The following is an 18807-nucleotide window of genomic DNA, read 5'->3' on the forward strand; positions in this document are numbered from 1 at the left end:
GTGTCTATAATTGAAATACCTTATGCACTGGGTTTAGTAAAAGCAAGGAAAGTACAACACAGAGCAACCGCAACGTTGTGCGTCTCTCTCCCCCTGGCACTGTGTGGCTGGTGCAGAACTTCAGACTGCCTTTCTGGGCACAGTCTTCCATGGCTGTGGGCATAGATCTAGAGTACCCACTGCCAGCAGCCCTGTGGACCCCCTTCTACAGTCCAGCACTACACGTGTCCCCAAGGGACATGGACTTGGTGCAGCACAGTCTTTCTCTGAGACTCTAGTCCCTGCTGCACATGTTTCTCCCTCAAGCCCAGACCCCTGATCCCACCTCTCTACAGGCATCTTCTGTCCTTTCTGGCCATGGATTGCCTCACCAGCTATGTTTAATTTGCCAATTCCAGATGGATATTATTTGATTCAACTGTTTCTTCTATCATAACTGTCCCTTACTCAAACATACACATGCCCCACACATCCACGCACTACCATTTCACTCCCTCCCTTACTCACACTCTCCTCCTCACTGCTGTCCTGTCAGCCATCTTGGATTCTCAAATCTCAGTCTGTTAATGAGTTTGTGCCTCTGGGCTGTGACCTTCACAAGTGCTTCTCAGCTTTTCTCCCCTTCTTAGGTGAGACAGGAAAGCTTGAGGAGGCTGGAATTGGTTATTTCCCTTACATTGGGTAGGCTAGATTTCCAAGAACCCAAGTCTCTCAGGCTCAGGTAAAAGAGTTTCCCTTAAGGGCAGAGCTTGTTTTGTTTGTTTGTTTGTTTTTTAAGAGATTCATTTTGCATTGCCCATTGTACTAATTGTTATTTCTTTATCAACACTCTTCCCATTTCTGGGAGGTTATAGCAGTTATCATAGAAATAAGTTTAATTAAAATAATAAAGATACTTCTATTTTAAAATTATGACAAAATAGATATTTTTCAAATCAATCATCCTATACTAGTCAACTAAAAATGATCAAATATTAAAAATGTATTATAAGGCAATAAGATTATATGCCACAAAGTAACTACATTAATAGTTAATTCTTCTTTAAAAATGACCATTAGTCTAAAAAAAGAATTGACACAAATTTGGCGTGTCAATACAGAATGTAAATACAGAATGTCCTTTAGTTAAACACACCACAAAAATAAAACAGTACTGATTTAAGGGCAGACCTTTGTTAATAACAGACTAGTCTGGGCTTATTTAAAGACAGTTGCTTTTCCCCTTCCCATTGCAGAAGCATAAGGGAATATTTCTCTGCTTTTTATCCTGAGAGCCTGAAGCAAAATTCACAAAAGTGTGGGGCACCTTTAAAATTAAATCCTATGGGGGTTTTAATTCTTAAGTTAGTCCACAGTAGGTCTATATTGACTCTCGATTACAGTTTAAGTGTTCTACTTGCTACTGGCTACTGATACTATGTTTCTGCTCCACTACACTGTTATTGTCACTATTTGCTTCTGTCTCAAGTTTTGGGGTTAGTAGTTTGTCCTGTGACCTAAACTCTCTGGTGGATCTAAGAAGAGTTGTTGATTTTCATTTTGTTCAGGTCTTTTACTTGTTGAAAATTTGAGAGTGACAACTTCCAAACTTTTTCAAGTATTACTTAAAATTAAACTAAATCAACATTTTGAGGTAGTGATTTCTGTCACCTTAATTTTTTTTTAATTTGACAGTGTTCACTTTTTCATATAACTTTCCTTCACTGTTAATCCTTGGTATGACATATTACTACAGTTATTTTATGTATATCCCAGATGCCCTAATTTGTATCCTTAATTCCAAAACCAGTGTCTTCAGTGTGTCTCTTTCAAACATTCTGCAACGACATATTTCTATGTTCCCTCCTGAAAAACACTCTACTGTCTTCCTTTTGTCTATGCAAACTCTTCTTGTGTCTTTCATGGACAATTTAGTCAATAACAATCTTTCCCTTTTTTGAAATTCATTGCAAGCATGAGAATACCACCCTGTTTTACCTCATTTTGTCTATATTTTTTAACCTAGTCTTTTAATGTTTATAGTTCTCTTACACCAAACATGTAGCCTAGAGCTAGGCACTTATTAGGGGATTGACAAAGACTCATTGATATTTTGTTATATATCAATATTTGCTCAGAAATTGTGACTTCCCTGCAGATTGATTTATAGACATAAACACTAACTTGCTCTTTTATTCCCCAAAAGCAAGTCACCCCTAGATTTTCATGAGCTGGTAATTAAGACACCTCATTTATATTAATAGACAGATAGAGGATCATTTTTCAAATCCTCTCTCCAGATTCTCTCTGCAGCCTGTAAAGAGCTTATTTTGGAAACCATATTAGAAATGAAGAGACAAGGGACTGGTCTGGAGACACAGGATCAGCTTTCTGCTTCATGCCTAGCAGAGGCTGTGACTGCCCTATAAACGAAGCTTTAAATCAAACTTAATTCAGAGTGCTTACATAGCTTCTGCACTAAAGGGGATTCTTCCATAACAGGTTACACAGAACTAAAAGAATTGAGTGTAGTGATATTTTACCCATAGCAGGGAGAAAATGGAGAGAGTAAAATTCAACATAGTCTGTGAATACAGTAAATTCCTTTTTTCCTTGGTTAGTTATATGTTGGGAGAGGAGAGAGAGAGGAAAACTAATTTAATCAGGAAGAGAAATAATAATAATAGAAAAACTACCAGTAAAATGTGGTAAAGAAAATTCTAGTACTTGTCTTGTTCAGTGATGGCACAAAAATGTAAAGGGCAGGAGAAGACTTACTTAACTTACAAATGCCAGTATCATCAACTCTTAGATATGTATATTATTGGAAGGGAACAGAAACAGGGTTAATTTTAAAAGTATGTCTATTTGTAATATAATCTGGATTTCAGATTTCATATGGGAGACTTTCATATTCTAGGAACTATCTTCTACTAACCCAAGTTTAAGACCTTTCTTCCCTCAAAAGAGAGCCAAAAGAGATTAATCCCAGCCAAATTTAAGTATCAATAAATGTAAATAAAAATATTTCTGGAGGAGCCAAAATGTAAGCAATCTACCTTTGGATAATGAAAGGTTGATGTTTAATAACATTCTTTTGCAAGCCCTGGCTGGGTAGCTCAGCTGTTTGGAGAGTCATCCTGATATGCCAATGTTGCCAGTACTATGCCCAGTCAGGGCACATTCAAGAATCAACCATGAATGTATAAATAGGTGGAACAACAAGTTGATATCTCTCTCTCTCTCTCTCTCATCATCTCTAATGAAATGGTAATATGCAAATTAACCATCACTCCACTACATAAGCCACGCCCACCAGCCAAGCCACGCCCACCAGTCAATCAGGGCGAGTATGCAAATTAACCCCAATCCAAGATGGCTACAGCCACAGAGAGCAAGGTTTCCCAGGTAACAGAGCAAGCCTGGCTTTCCATAGCCGTTGCAGGCCTAAGCCTCCACTCAAGCTACAAAGTTTCAATTATAGAAGGTAAACAAATTCAAACAAATGGCGGCAGAATGGAGCCTGAGAGAGCAGGCCAGGGTTGCCGCCGGCAACAGGGGAAGCAAAGCTTTCCGGACACCCTGGCCGGGCTCACCCGCTTAAGGCAACAAAGTTTCAATTGTAGAAGGTGAATTAACTGCCACAGAAATGGCTGCCGGAGCCCCAGGCTTGGCTCCACTCCAGGCTACAAAGTTTCAATTGTAGAAGGAAAATAAATTCCAGATACCAGGTCCTCCCCTTGGGTTGCCAGGGGGCGTGGCTGGCCTGCAAACCACCACAGGCCCCTCGATCAGGCCGCCCCACACCCCAAGGGAACCCCCACCCTTATCTGTGACACCCTTCAGGGCAAACCAGCTGGCCCCCACCCGTGCACCAGGCCTCTATCCTATCTAATAAAAGAGTAATATATAGATTGATCATCACTGCAACACACAATATAGCTGCCCCCATGTGGTCAAAGATCCTGCCCCCATGTGGACACAAGATGGCTACCACAAGATGGCCAGCAGGAGAGGGCAGTTGGGAGGCACCCGGCCTTCAAGGGAGGGCAGTTGTGAGGGACCAGGCCTGCAAGAGAGGGCAGTTGAGAGGGACCAGGCTTGCAAGGGAGGGCAGTTGGAGGTGATCAACCCTGCAGGAGAGGCCAGTTAGGGGTGACCAGGCTGGCAGAGGAGGGAAGTTGGGGGCAAACAGGCTCGGGCCTAAACAGGCTCGGGCCTAAACGGGCAGTTGGACATCCCTCCAGAAGTCCCAGATTGGAAAGGGTACAGGCTGGGCTGAGGGACAACCCCCCACCGTGCACAAATTTCGTGCACCAGGCTTCTAGTCAATACATAAAAATTTTAAAAGGTAACGTTCCTTTGCATGTGCATAGTGCTCTTGACTTTTAAGTCACCTTAATGCATTTTAAAACAAAGTTAAGGTAAGTATGGTAGGTATTTTCCCAGCTTAAAGATGAGTAAAATTGGATTCTGAAGATGGTAACCTGCAGGAAGGTAGGTATGGAGAGAGTGTGAGAGAATGAGGGAGCGATAGAGGAGTGTGTGGACTTGTGGTGTGTGTGTGTGTGTGTGTGTGTGTGTGTGTGTGTGTATGAGCTAGGGACAGCTAGATCCTGCAGGTCTTCCAAGGTGCTGCCAAACCTGGATGTCTTACACGGCGGAGCCCTTCTGCCACCAGCGACACTCTGGGGGCGGCCAGTGCAGGCACAGAGACCATGTCATCTTGAAAAACAGATGTGCTTGAGACTAGGATCCTGGCCTCAGCACCACCAAGTCTGGTCTTAGATGCAAACTGGAATTCTGAAGCCACTGAGGACAGAGACCTGCGACCACAGCTGCAGACCCATAGACACCAAGAATCCAGACGTCCCGGCCGCAGATTTCTGTGAGTCACAGAGCCCCTCCCCCTCCCCGCAGCAGTGCCATAGGAACTGCTAGACCCGCCCCTTGCACAGGCCATAGCACAGCTACAGGAATTGGAGCCTGGGAGTGTGAGGACATTGGGAATATGTTCCCTGCAACACAATGAGGCAACCAAACCCCACGCCCATGCAGGGCAGTAGTGCCACCTGAGTTCAATTCTGGGCAAGTGCACACAGAAGTTTGTTTTCCACAGCACAGGAGTGGACCTCCTTCCAACACAGTGCTACTATGCAACTAGTCCTCCAAACTGAACAGGACCCTGATTCTCTAGGCTAGAGGCAGCACTGAACATCAGTGACTTGACTCTGTGTCTCATCTCGTGCACCTGGGATCCCTGATTCCCAGTGCATTCACACTAAGAGCCAGTGACTCCAATTCTTGGCGCATGCACACACAGGGACCCTGATTTTCTCAGCGAGGCCGCACCAAGCAACAGAGAATCTGATACTCGATTCTTAGTATGGGCACAGGGGAACTCTGACTCTTGGAATGCGCTAGGGGACTCTGATTTTCGGCACATGCCAGCAGGGTCTCTGTTTCAGCGTGGCACAGGTGGGGTGCCTGATTCTAGGTGCGCACATGAGGCCACACTGAGCACCAGTGACTCTGATCCTGGGCGAGTGTGGCTCCCACCAACCCACAGCAGCCACACGTCTTGGTGTTGGAGCTCTTCAGTGACACTGGTGTTGCGAAGCTCCCACTGCACACAGCCCAGGCCCATGCAACTCGATGTTTGAACCTTCTGGTTACAGTCAGAATGGGGAGACGACACAATCCCCAGAGTAAAGAAAATGAGGAGTCGCCAAGAAAAGAAATTAGTGAAGCAGAAGCATGCAACATGACCTAAAAAGAATTCAGAGTAATGGTCTTACAATTCATACACCAGATGGATGAGAAAATCAACAACCTATGCAAAAATCAGGAAGAAATCAAAAGTGATATAATTACAATAAAAAACACCATGGAAAGTTTGAATAGTAGACGAGAAGAAGCAGAGGACCGAATTAATGAGTAGAAGATAAGGTAGAGAAACAAGCTCAATCTGAACAGCAACTGGAGAAAAAAATTAAAAAGCAGGAGGAGAGCCTAAGGGAACTTTGGGACTATGCCAAACAAAGTAACATACGTATAATAGGACTGGCAGAAGGACAAGAAGAGCAGCAAGGATTAGAAATCTTTTTGAAGAAATAATGACAGAAAACTTCCTGGATATGGGGAAGGAAAAAGTTACACAACTACAGAGAGTCCCAAGCAAGATGAATCCCAAAAGACCCACACCAAGACATTTCATAATTATAATGGCAAATGTTAACAACAAAGAGAAAATTTTAAAGGCTGAATGAGAGAGACAGAGAGTTACCTACAAAGGATGCCCCATCAGATTATCAAATGATTTCTCAACAGAAACACATCAAGCTAGAAGGGAGGTATACAAAGTGATGCAAAGCAAAGGACTGAATCCAAGAAAACTCTATCCAGCAAGACTATCAATCAAAATTGAAGGGAAATCAGGAGCTTTGCAGACAAAAAAAAAAAGCTAAGGGAGTTTTTTTTTACTACCAAGCCAGCAATGCAAGAAATGCTAAAGGGAATGCTGTAAAAAGAAGAAATAGAAATGGAGGAAGGAACACAGGCATAAAGTACAGAAATGGATACAAACAAGTACCTGTCAATAACAACATTAAACGTAAATGGATTAAATGTTCTAATCAAAAGACATCGAGTGAGTGAATGGATAAGAAACATAACTCATATATATGCTGTCTACAGGAGACCCACCTCAGAACAAGGGACTCACACAGACTGAAAATTTAGGGATGGAAAAATATCTATCAGGCGAATGGAAATGAAAAAAAAAGCTGAGGTAGCAATACTTATATTTGACAAGATAGACCTCAAAGTGAAAACTATAACAAGAGACAATAAAGGCCACTTCATAATTCTAAAGGGATTGATACAACAAGAGGATATAACTCTGGTAAACATTTATGCACCCAATGCAGGAGCACCCAAATACATAAAACAACTTCTGGAAGATATCAGGGGAGAGATTGACAGCAACACAATCATAGTAGGAGACTTTAATACCCAATTAACATCACTGGATAAATACTCTAGGCAAAAAATTAGCAAAGAAACATCAATTTTAAAGGGCTCATGAGATCAGATGGACGTAATTGACATCTTTAGAACATTCTTCTCAAGCATACATGGCATATTTTCAAAGATAGACCACATACTGGGACACAGGCAAAGTCTCTCTAAATTCAAGAGGATTGAAATCATATCAAGCATCTTCTCAGATTACAATGGCATAAATTAGAAATCAAATACAGTAAAAACAATCACAAAAATTCAAACACTTGGAGGCTGAATAGCACACTATTAAACAAGGATTGGGTTACCAAAGAGATCAAAGAAGAAATAAAACACATCTTGGAAACAAATGACAATGAAAACACAATAATCCAAAATCTTAGGACACAGGGAAAGCAGTCCTGAGAGGGAAGTTCATAGCATTACAGACCTAACTCAAAAAACAAAAAATAACTGGTAATAAACCATCTAACTCTTCAATTTGAAGAATTAGGAAGAGAGCGACCAGAAAAGCCCACAGTGACCAGAAGGAAGGAAATAATAAAGATCAGAGCAGAAATAAATGACATACAGACCAAAAAAAAATACAAAAGATCAATGAAACCAATAGCTGGTTCTTTGAAAGGATAATTAAGATTGATGAACCTCTAGCCAGGCTCACCAAGAAGCAAAGAGAAAGGACTCAAATAAACAAAATCAGAAATGAAGAAGGTGAAATAACAACAGACCCCACAGAAATACGAAGTATCATAAAAAAATACTATGAGCAACTCTACTCCAACAAACTGGTCAACCTAGAAGAAATGGACATATTCCTAAAAAATACGACCTTCCAAAACTCAACCAGGAAGAATAAAAAATCTGAATAGGCCGATAACTATGGAGGAAATTGAAGCAGTAATTAAAAAAAAACAAAAAAAAAAAACTTCCAACAAGCAAAAGCCCTGGACCAGAAGGCTTCACAGGGGAGTTTTATCAAACATTCAAAAAGGAAATAAAACCTATCTTCCTCAGACTATTCCAAAAAATTCAAGAGGAAGGAGTACTTCCAAGCTCTTTCTATGAAGCCAGCATTGCCCTAATCCCAAAACCAGATATAGATAATACAAAGAAAGAGAATTACAGGCCAATATCCCTCATGAACATAGACACCAAAATCCTCAACAAAATTATAGCAAATCAAATCCAGCATTACATTAGAAAGATCATACACCAGGACCAAGTCAGATTTATCCCGGGGATGCAAAGATGGTACAACATCTGCAAATCAATAAATGTGATACACCACATAAACAAACTGAGGGATAAAAACCATATAATCATATCCATTGATGCAGAAAAAGCATTTGACAAAATCCAACACCCTTTCTTGATAAAAAGTCTCAGCAAGGTGAGAATAGAAGGATCATACCTCAACATAATAAAAGCCATATATGACAAACCCACAGCCAACATCATACTCAATGGGCAAAAGCTAAAACCATTTCCCCTAAGAACAGGAACAAGACATGGATGCCCACTCTCACCACTCCTCTTTGACACAGTACTCAGAGTACTAGCCATTGTGATCAGACAAGAAGATGAAATAAAAGGCATCCAAATTGGAAAAGAAGTAAAACTGTCCTTATTCGCAGATGACATGATACTATACATAGAAAACTCTAAAGACTCCATCAAAAAACTACTAGACTTAATAAATGAATTCGGCAATGTAGCAGGATACAAAATTACCACACAGAAGTCTATGGCTTTTCTATACACCAATAATGAATTCCCAGAAAGAGAAATGTAAAATGCAATCCCACTTAACATTGCAACAAAAAACTAAGATACCTATGAATAAACTTAACCAAGGAGATAAAGAACCTATACTCAGAAAATTTCAGGATGCTAAATAAAGAGATAGAGGAAGACATGAACAAATGGAAGAATATACCATGTTCATGGATTGGTAGAATCAACATCATTAAAATGTCCATAATACCCAAAGCAATCTATAAATTCAACACAATCCCCATTAAAATACCAATAGCATACTTCAAAGACCGAGAACAAATTATCAAAAAATTCATCTGGTTATAAAAAAGACCCCAAATAGCTGCAGCAATCTTAAGAAGAACAATGTTAGAAGGATCACAATACCAGATATCAAGCTACACTACAAAGCCAATGTTCTCAAAACTTCCTGGTACTGGCACAAGAACAGACCTATAGACCAGTGGAACAGAACAGAGAATCCAGAGATCGACACAAACCAGTATGCTCAATTAATATTTGACAAAGGAGGCAAGAGCATACAATGGAGACAAAACAGTCTCTTCAATAAATGGTGTTGGGAAAACTGGGCAGATACTTTAGTAATTAGTAATTAGTAATTAGTAATTAATTGCAAAAAAAATTAAACTAAACCACCAACTTACACCATACACAAAAATAAACTCAAAATAGATAAAGGACTGAAACATAAGATGGGAAACCATAAATATTTTAGAAGAAGCCATAGGCAACAAAATAGCAGACATTTGTCATAGCAATATCTTTACCGATACAGCTCCTAGGGCAATGGAAGCTAAAGAGAAAATAAACAAATGGGACTACATCAAAATAAAAAGCTTCTGCACAGCAAAAGAAACCATCAACAAAACAAGCAGAGAGCCCACTGTACGGGAGAATATATCTGCCAATGTTATCTCTGATAAGGGTTTGATCTCCAACATTTACAAGGAACTCATACAACTTAACAAAAGGGAGATAAACAATCCAATAAAAAAATGGGCAAAGGACCTAAATAGACACTTTTCAAAAGAGGACATTCAGAAAGCCAAGAGACATATGAAAACATGCTCAAAGTCACTAATCACCTGAGAGATGCAAATCAAAACAACAATGAGGTACCATCTCACACCTGTCAGAACAGCTATCATCAACAAATCAACAAATGACAAGTGCTTGAGAGGATGAGGAGAAAAAAGAACTCTTCTTCACTGCTGGTGGGAATGCAGACTGGTGCAGCCAATGTGGAAAACAGTATGGCATTTCCTCAAAAAATTAAAAATGGAACTGCCATTTGACCCAGTAATACCACTTCTAGGAATATACCCCAAGAAAACAGAAACACCAATTAGAAAGGATATAAACACACCTATGTTTATAGCAGTACAATTTACAATAGCTAAGATTTGGAAACAGCCTAAATGCCCATCAGCAGATGAATGGATTAGAAAACTGTGGTACATCTACACAATGGAATACTATGCTGCTGTAAAAAAAAAGAATGAATTCTTACCATTTGCAACAGCATGGATGGATCTGGAGAGCATTATGCTAAGAGAAATAAGCCAGTCAGTGAAAGATAAATATCACATGATCTCACTCATTTATGGATAATAAAGGACATTACAAACTGTTGAACAAAAATAGACAGAGGCAAAGAAGCATTGAACAGACTGTGAAACTACAGCAGGAAGGTAGTGGAGGGTTGCGGGGTTGGTAAGAGATCAAGGGAAGGACTTGTATGCATGCATATAAGCACAATCAACATATTCAAGACACTGGGGGCGGGAGGTCGAGGGCAAGTCCTGGCGGGTAGGGGACCCCGGGGGGAGGTCAGTGGGGAAAAAGAAAAAAGAGAGACATATGTATTTCCATTTGTAATACCTTAAACAATAAAATTTAAAAAAATTAAAATAAATAAATAAATAAATAAATAGAGATGAGTAAAATTAAGATGCCACTAAATCAATGATTTTGTAAAGATTCAGCTTGAGTTTGTAAATGGAAAGTTTGAACTTAGAAACCAGTTTTCTCTGAGCACAGTTGTCTTTTCCAACTTTATGCTAAATGTGAATAAATGAGAGGATTCTTGCCTGCATTCATTAGCAGGTGTCCAAAACAGAAAAGAGAATTACTTCCATGCCCAAATTTTACCTTTTGCAAATACATGTATTTAAGAACTTCACCTCAGAAATTAACAGCAGGATTCACACCATTAACTAAACTCACATTTTGCTTTCTTTAGTCAAAAGCATGAGACAGAAAAAAAAAGGTAGCAGAGTACCCACTTTCACTTTACTCAGTAGACAGCTGGTTTTTGTGTAGAAAATACTTTTCTAAAGAAACAGGGGCACACTCCTCAGGAAAGGTTCATTGAAACTCAGCTCTTATGAGAAAAACACCTGTTCCTGGTCATTCAAGGCTTTTGCAACTTCACTTGAGAAAGCAAAAAGCAGGACTATGAGAAAATATAACATGAGGCAGTGTTTCTCCTGTGAGGGAGGGAAAGAGAAAGGCAAAGGGAGAGCAGTATCTGAAGAAAGCAGGGCCCTGGTTGGGGGCTAGCACCACTGTGGAGATAGGGTATAGGGCACGTGCCTGCATTGAACAAAAAGGCAGGAGAAAATTACGGAACAGGCTTCTCAATGACATTTGGTGATAGAATGCCACTAACATCCTCAGTTTACTTATTATAAGGCAACTATTTTCAAGGCTCCTTTCTTTCTCCCCTCAGCCCCTGTTGTCAAAACTCTAACGTCCAACACAAACCATACACTCCTACACAATTTTTTCCTTCATGCCGTAGTGCAAAAACCCAATTTGTGTGTGTGTTGTGCTTTTTTTAAATGATTTTATTGATTTTTAGAGAGAGAGGAAGGGAGAGGGAGAGAGAAAGACGCATCCATACCAGAGAGTTACATCAATCAGCTGCCTCCTGCACCCCTCCTTCCCCACCATGGATCAGGCTCACAACCCAGACATGTGCCATGACAGGCACATCTAATCAACAACCCCCAGATAAACTGACAACGCCAAACCAATTGAGCCACTTTGGCCAGGGCCAATTTGTTTTTATAAGCTCAGCTTAGAATACAAAACCCAATGATTCTTCTTTTTTTGCCACACAAAATCATAGTGGCTTCATTTATCAAAGCCTAGTAGCATGTTAGTATTTCTTTATGCCAAGTGGAATTCCTCACTTCTTTCCTTCCGCATCTGATCTTCACATCAAGAGACACTTTTTGTGTTTTCTTGTTAAAGGTTCCACGATATACCCAGTAGGACTCTCTGTGCCCATTGGATAACCTGTGTAAGCTTTGTAAGCATTTGCAGTCTTCTTATAGCTGCTCTCTTCCCAAATCAAACCAACTTATCCAATAATATTGTCTTTATTTCAGGCTACTCAAAGAGCATCTTGGAGAAAAAGAAGTTGAGTTGGCACTCATCTTTGATTCAGTGGTGGAGGCTGACCTGGCAAATTATACCTGCCATGTGGAAAACCGAAATGGACGGAAACATGCCAGCGTTCTGCTGCGTAAAAAGGGTATGTAGTTTTACAATTATTACTATGGTTTATTTACCTACAAAATAACTATTGAAGTTAGATTTGTTTCCTGGTCTTATGTTATCATTTAGTATAAACTTCTATTAAACATTCTATCTTTTTAAGGAAAAATATCTCTCTCTTGCTGTAGATATTAACATTAAATGACTATGATCTATATGATTATAAAGTGGATAAATGAAATGAAATATTATTATATGTTAAATCCAGTAAGTAAAATGTACCCTGGTTATAAATGTTACTTAAAATGTAATAGGAATTGTCATTAAAAATTAAATCTATGTTTCACCAAGTTATGAAATTCTAGGAACTTTATTATTGGATGGGAAATGAAGTCACTCTTTATTCTCTGACTAAAATATAAATAAAAATAATGAATAGCTTTTTGCTTGACAGACTGTTTGATGTCTGTCAAATTACAGCAGGAAGGTTAGGGAGAGGTGGGGAAGATAAGAGATCAATTAAAGGACTTGTATGCATGCATATAAGCATAACCAATGAACGCAAAACTCTGGGGGGTGAGGGCATATATGGGAGTGGGGCGGGGGGGGAATGGTAAGATATGTACAAATATAATACCTTAATAAAAAATTAGGGAAAAATAATGAATAGCATCATATAATACTTTTATAATTGTTATAAAGATGATTATCCACTATATTTAATGATATGACCTAATGTTAAGAGGGCTTTAGCAGGTGCATATATTTTTAAACAATTTGGTATTTATGGACATCCCTCTCTACAGTTGATTCCAGATGGGGTGGAAATTGTATTAATAAGCAAAGAAAATAAACTGTAAATTTATAGATAAATGAGATGAAAGTAGACATAGAAACAACAACCCCAGCAGCTGGAGCAGTTTCTGAGATTGGCTCTTACCCTGCCGCAACTCTTGATTACTACAAAAGGCTAAATAGGTTCTGTATATGTGCATCTGACAAAGGGTTTGTCAGTGTAACCAAACAAATGTTCTCAATCGGTGTTCTTGTCTAGGCTATAAAGCAATAGAACAGATTCAATCAGTAAGATCACTATTGGTACCTCCTTGCCAAGATGGAATTTTTATTTTCCAGCCAGCTCTAATACTTGACTTTGACCTGAAGCTCTAGAAGTAGGGAAATGTCATTATTCTGAAATAATGCTTTTATCTTTCTAATACCATTTCTTACTCTGTTGGAATTGGTTCCATCTTAAAATAATAGAACATTTAAGTATAAAGGAGTCTAATATGGAAAGTGAAATCAGGAGGCCCTGATTGATGAGATCCTAGGTCAGCCACTGATTCAGCTACCTGGTTCAGTAGGACTAACTTGTCTGATTAGACATCCTGAACCTTTGTTTACTCATCTGCAAAATAGGGGTGATAGTATCTAATTTGTAGAGTTACTTTGAGATTAAAATTATAACGACATGGTGTGAAATATACCATGTTCAAACAGGGTCCATTTTATACAGAATTTGGATAAGTTCCCCTATGCAATTGGCAACCACTTAATCCACCTACATGAAGGGCAGACATTGATCATATGTAGATACCTTGTAGCAAGAATCATTTTGTTCCTGTCCATCTCAGTTTTATTTTAGCCTGAGAGTTCCTCTAAGCCAGGGTCTGATACACTTTTGTATACTCAGTACAACTTAGGCAGTGTCTAGCAACGAATAGAAACTCAGAACCCATTCTGGTTAATGAATGAAGAAAGTTCTCTTCTATTATTAAGGTTCATGTAGCAAGCATTGTGTCAAACACTGGAGAATAGAGCTCTGAATAAGAGAGATCCCCAAGTCTGTGAGTGTGCAGAGAAAGACAAACATTAAAACTATGCATGAAAGATGTATAATGTTATAATTAAAAGCATGCTATGAAGAAAAATAATGGTGCTCCTTTCATTCAGTCAGTGGAAATAGAAATAGGTGTATTTTAAGTTATAAAGTGAATCCATTTCTCTTTAATAAGTAAGGCCATCACTAGCAACCCTTAAAATTTTTAATAATCTGACATTAGAAACCAAGGCATACTGTAAAACTGCCACGTCTAATGGCTTCTGCAAGGAAACGTGTCTAAATCATGAATACCCCTGAATACTATTAATTATCATCTTCCTGATCTCTAAATAATAGAGTTCCCTAGGATTTAGGTCCCCTATTGTCATTTACTTTATTTTATATTGAATTTACAGGGATGATATTGGTTAATAAAATTATATGTCTCATTGTATAATTCTATAATACATAATCTGCATATTGTGTTGTGTGTTCACCACCACCCCAAAGTAAAGTATCTGTCCATCACTATTTATCCCCTCTTTACCTCCTTCTACCACCCACCACCCCCCCTTTCTCTCTGGTAATCACCATACTTATGTCTGTGTTTGAGTTTGTTTGTTTTTTTCTTTATTCAGTCTCTTCACTTTTTCCACCAGTCCCCCAAACCCCTTTTCTTCTGACAGTTGTCAGTCTGTTCTCTATGTATGAGTTTGTTTATATTTTGTTTGTTAGTTTATTTTGTTCATTAGATTCCACATACAAGTGAAATCACATGGTACTTGTTTTTCTCTGACTGGCTTATTTCACATAACATAATAATCTCCAGGTCCATCCATGCTCTTGCAAAGAGTAAGATTTCTTCTTTTTATGGCCAAGTAGTATTCCATTGTATAAATGTACCACAACTCTTTTATCCACTCATCTACTGATGGACACTTGGGTTTCTTCTAAATCTTGGCTATTGTAAATAATGCTGCAATGAACATAATTTCAAATCATTGTTTCAGGTTTCTTTGATTATATTCCCAGAAGTTGAATCACAGGGTCATAAGACAGTTTGTCAACTTACCTCCATACTGCTTTCCACAGTGGCTATAACAATATGCATTCCCACCAACAGTGCACACGGTTTTCCTTTTCCACACATACTAGCCAATACTTATTGTTTATTGATTTATTCGTGACTAAAGGCCCGGTGCATGGATTCATGCACTAGTGGGGTCCCTTGGCCTGGCCTGTATGGATTGGGCTGAAACGGCTCTCTGACATCCCCTGAGGGGTCCCGGATTCGAGACAGCACAGGCCAGGCCAAGGGAACCCACTGGTGCACGATAGGGGCTGGGGAGGGACAGCAGGAGAGCTTCAGGCCGTGTCCGGCCCATCTCACCCAGTCCCGATCAGCTGGACCCCAGCAGCAAGCTAACCTACCGGTTGGAGAGTCTGCCCCCTGGTGGTCAGTGGACATCATAGCAACCAGTTGAACAGTCAGAGGGACAATTAGCATATTAGGCTTTTATATATATAGATAGCCATTCTGGCAGGTGTAAAGTGATATATCATTGTGGTTTTAATTTGCATTTCTCTAATAATTATGGATATTGATCATCTTATCATATGTCTATTGGCCACCTGTATATCCTCTTTGTAGAAGTGTCTATTCAGGACCTGTTCCCATTTTTAAATTGTATTGTTTTGTTTTTTGGAGTTGAGGTTTGTAAGATCTTTATAAACTTTGGATATTAACCCCTCATCAAATGTATCATTGGCGAATATGTTCTCCCATTCAGTGAGGTTGTTCTTTCATTTTGTTGATGGTTTAGATTATTTCATTCCATCTCCATCTCAAGGCTTTTTTAAAATCATTTATTGTTTGATAACTCACACATTTATATATCTAGCCTAAACTTCCTGCCTAAACTCCGAAGTTGTAGTTGTATACCTAATTACCTATTCAATAACTATTAAAAATCTAATTGAGAGAAATCAGCTGAGGATTGAAAAGATGGAGACAGCAGGAAGGTAGGGAGAGAGAGAGTGTGAGTGAGGAACCCATAGAGGAGAGTGTAGACGTCTGTGGTGTGTGTGTGTGTATGAGCTAGGGTCAGTTAGATTCTGCAGGTCTCCCAAGGGGCTGCCTAACCAGGCAGTCCTAGACAGTGGAGCCCCGTGCACAAAGCAGACACTTCTCGGAGGCTGGTGCAGACATGGAGACCATGCTATCTTGAGAAACAGAGCTTCCTGAGACTAGGATCCTGGCTTCAGACACAAACCAGGACCCTGCAGCCACTGGGGACAGAGAACTTCTATCACAGTTTCAGACCAACAGACAACAAGAATCCAGACTTCCCGACAGCAGATTTCTGTGAGTCAAAGAGCCTATCCCCCTCCCCGCAGGCTCACAGATAGTGCCATAGTAACTGATAGACCCGCCCCTCGCCCAAGCTTCAGAGCGCCCGCGCCCGTACACACTCGCCTTTAGGGAATTTGGCTTGCGGGACAGACGCAGCTCCCCTTCGGGGAAATCTGACAGCGTGCACAGAGGGCTCCCCTTCGGGGAATTTTGGGGAATTTGGCTTGTGGAACACAGCTCCCCTTCAGGGAATCTTAGAGCACTCACAGAGGGGCTCCCTTTTGGGGAACTTGGCGCGCAGGACGGACTCCGCCCTCCACCCTCCGCCCCACTTCGAGGAATCTGGGAGAGTGCATGGAGGCAGCTCCCCTTCAGGAATTTGCGAGTGTGTGAAGCCCTACTCTGGTTTGGCTCAGTAGAGAGAGCACACAGAGGACACAGCTCTACTTCAGGGAATTTGGAATGCTGGACACAGCTGCCTGGGATCCCTGACTCACAGTGCATTCACACTAAGAGTCAGTGACTCCAATTGTTGGTGCATGCACACACAGGGACCCTGATTCTCAATGAGAAACCACAAGAGGCAACAGAGACTCTGACACTCAATTCTTGGTTCAAACACAGGGAAACGCTGACTCCTGGCATATGCTAAGGATCTCATTTTCGGCACACACCAACAGTGTGGTGCAGACAGGGCCCCTGATTCTAAGTGTGCACACGAGACCACACAGAACACCGGGGACATTGACCCTGGGCAAGCCTGGTTCCCACCAACCAATGGCAGCCACACGTCCTAGTGTCAGAGCACTTCAGTGAAACTCGGGTGGAGTGAAGGCCCCACAGCACTCGGCCCAGGTCCACGCAAACTGAAGCTTGAACTTTCTGGTGATAGTCAGAATGGGGAGAAGAAATAGCTCAAAGAGAAAGAAAATGAGGAGTCTCCAAGAAGGGAAATTAGTGAAACTGAAGCTTGCAACATGACTGAAAAAGAGGTCAGAGTAATGGTCGTGGAATTTATACATCAGATGGATGAGAAAATCAACAACTTATGCAAGAATCAGGAAGAAATGAAAAGTGATATAGCTACAATCAAAAACACCATGGAAAGTTTCAACAGTAGACTAGAAGAAGCAGAGGACTGAATTAGTGAGTTAGAAGATCAGGTACAGAAACAAGCTCAATCTGTACAGCAATTGGAGAAAAAATTAAAAAAGGAGGAGGAAAGCCTAAGGGAGTTTTGGGACAACATGAAATGAAGTAACATGCATATAATAGGGCTTCCAGAAGGACAAGAAGAGCAGCAGGGATTAGAAAATCTATTTGAAGAAATAATGACAGAAAACTTCCCGGATATGGGAAAGATAAAAGTTACACAAGTACAGAGAGTCCCAAGCAGGATCAACCCCAAAAGACCCACACAAAGACATGTCATAATTTCACTGGCAAATATAAATGATAAAGAGAGAATCTTAAAGGCAGCAAGAGAGAGACAGAGAGTTACCTACAAAGGTACAACCATCAGATTGTCAAATGATTACACAACAGAAACACAACAAGCTAGAAGAGAATGGAAGGAGGTATACAAAGTGTTGCAAAGCAAAGGACTGAATCCAAGAATACTATATCCAGCAAGGCTATCAATCAAAATTGAAGGGGAAATCAGGTGCTTTGAAGACAAAATAAGGCTCAGGGAGTTTATCACCACCAAACCAGCAATGCAAGAAATGCTAAAGGGAATACTGTAAAAAGAAGAAATAAACAGGTAAGAAGGAATACAGACACAAAAATAGATATGATGACAAACAAATACCTTTCAGTAATAACTTTAAATGTAAATGGACTAAATGCTCCAATCAAAAGACATCGAGTGGCTGAATGGATAAAAAAAAAAAAAAAACATGATCCATATATATGCTGTCTACAAGAGACCCACCTCAAAACAAGAGACTCACACAGATTGAAAGTGAAGGGATGGAAAAATATATTTCAGGCAAATGGAAATGAAAAAAAGCTGGGGTAGCAATACTTATATCTGACAAAATAGACCTCAAAGTAAATGACATAACAAGAGATAAGGAAGGCCACTTCATAATACTAAAGGGAGAAATCCAACAGAAGAAATAATTCTGGTAAACATATACATACCCAATATAGGAGCACCCAAATACATAAAAAAAAACTCCTGGAGGATATCAAGGGAGAGATTAATAGCAACACAAGCATAGTAGGAGACTTTAATACCCCACTATCACCATTGGACAAATCCTCTAAACAAAAAAATCAGCAAAGAAACATCAATCCTAAATGACTCACTAGACCAGATGGAATTAAATGACATTTTTTTCAGAAC

At 40.0% G+C, this 18807-nt stretch overlaps 1 protein-coding gene across 1 annotated transcript in view; it reads left to right on the plus strand.

Moving 5' to 3' along the window:
- Positions 1 to 18807, plus strand: part of IL1RAPL2 (interleukin 1 receptor accessory protein like 2) — a gene marked incomplete at both ends in the record, with an annotated part of 1477463 nt that overhangs the window by 1414150 nt on the left and 44506 nt on the right. The window contains one exon of the mRNA XM_079764395.1: positions 12174 to 12319. Coding sequence (XP_079620521.1) covers positions 12174 to 12319 — 146 coding nt within the window. The remainder of the gene's footprint in view (positions 1 to 12173; positions 12320 to 18807) is intronic.

Source organism: Cnephaeus nilssonii, assembly GCF_951640355.1.
Source record: "Cnephaeus nilssonii genome assembly, chromosome: X".
NCBI classification, from domain to species: Eukaryota; Metazoa; Chordata; class Mammalia; order Chiroptera; family Vespertilionidae; genus Cnephaeus; species Cnephaeus nilssonii.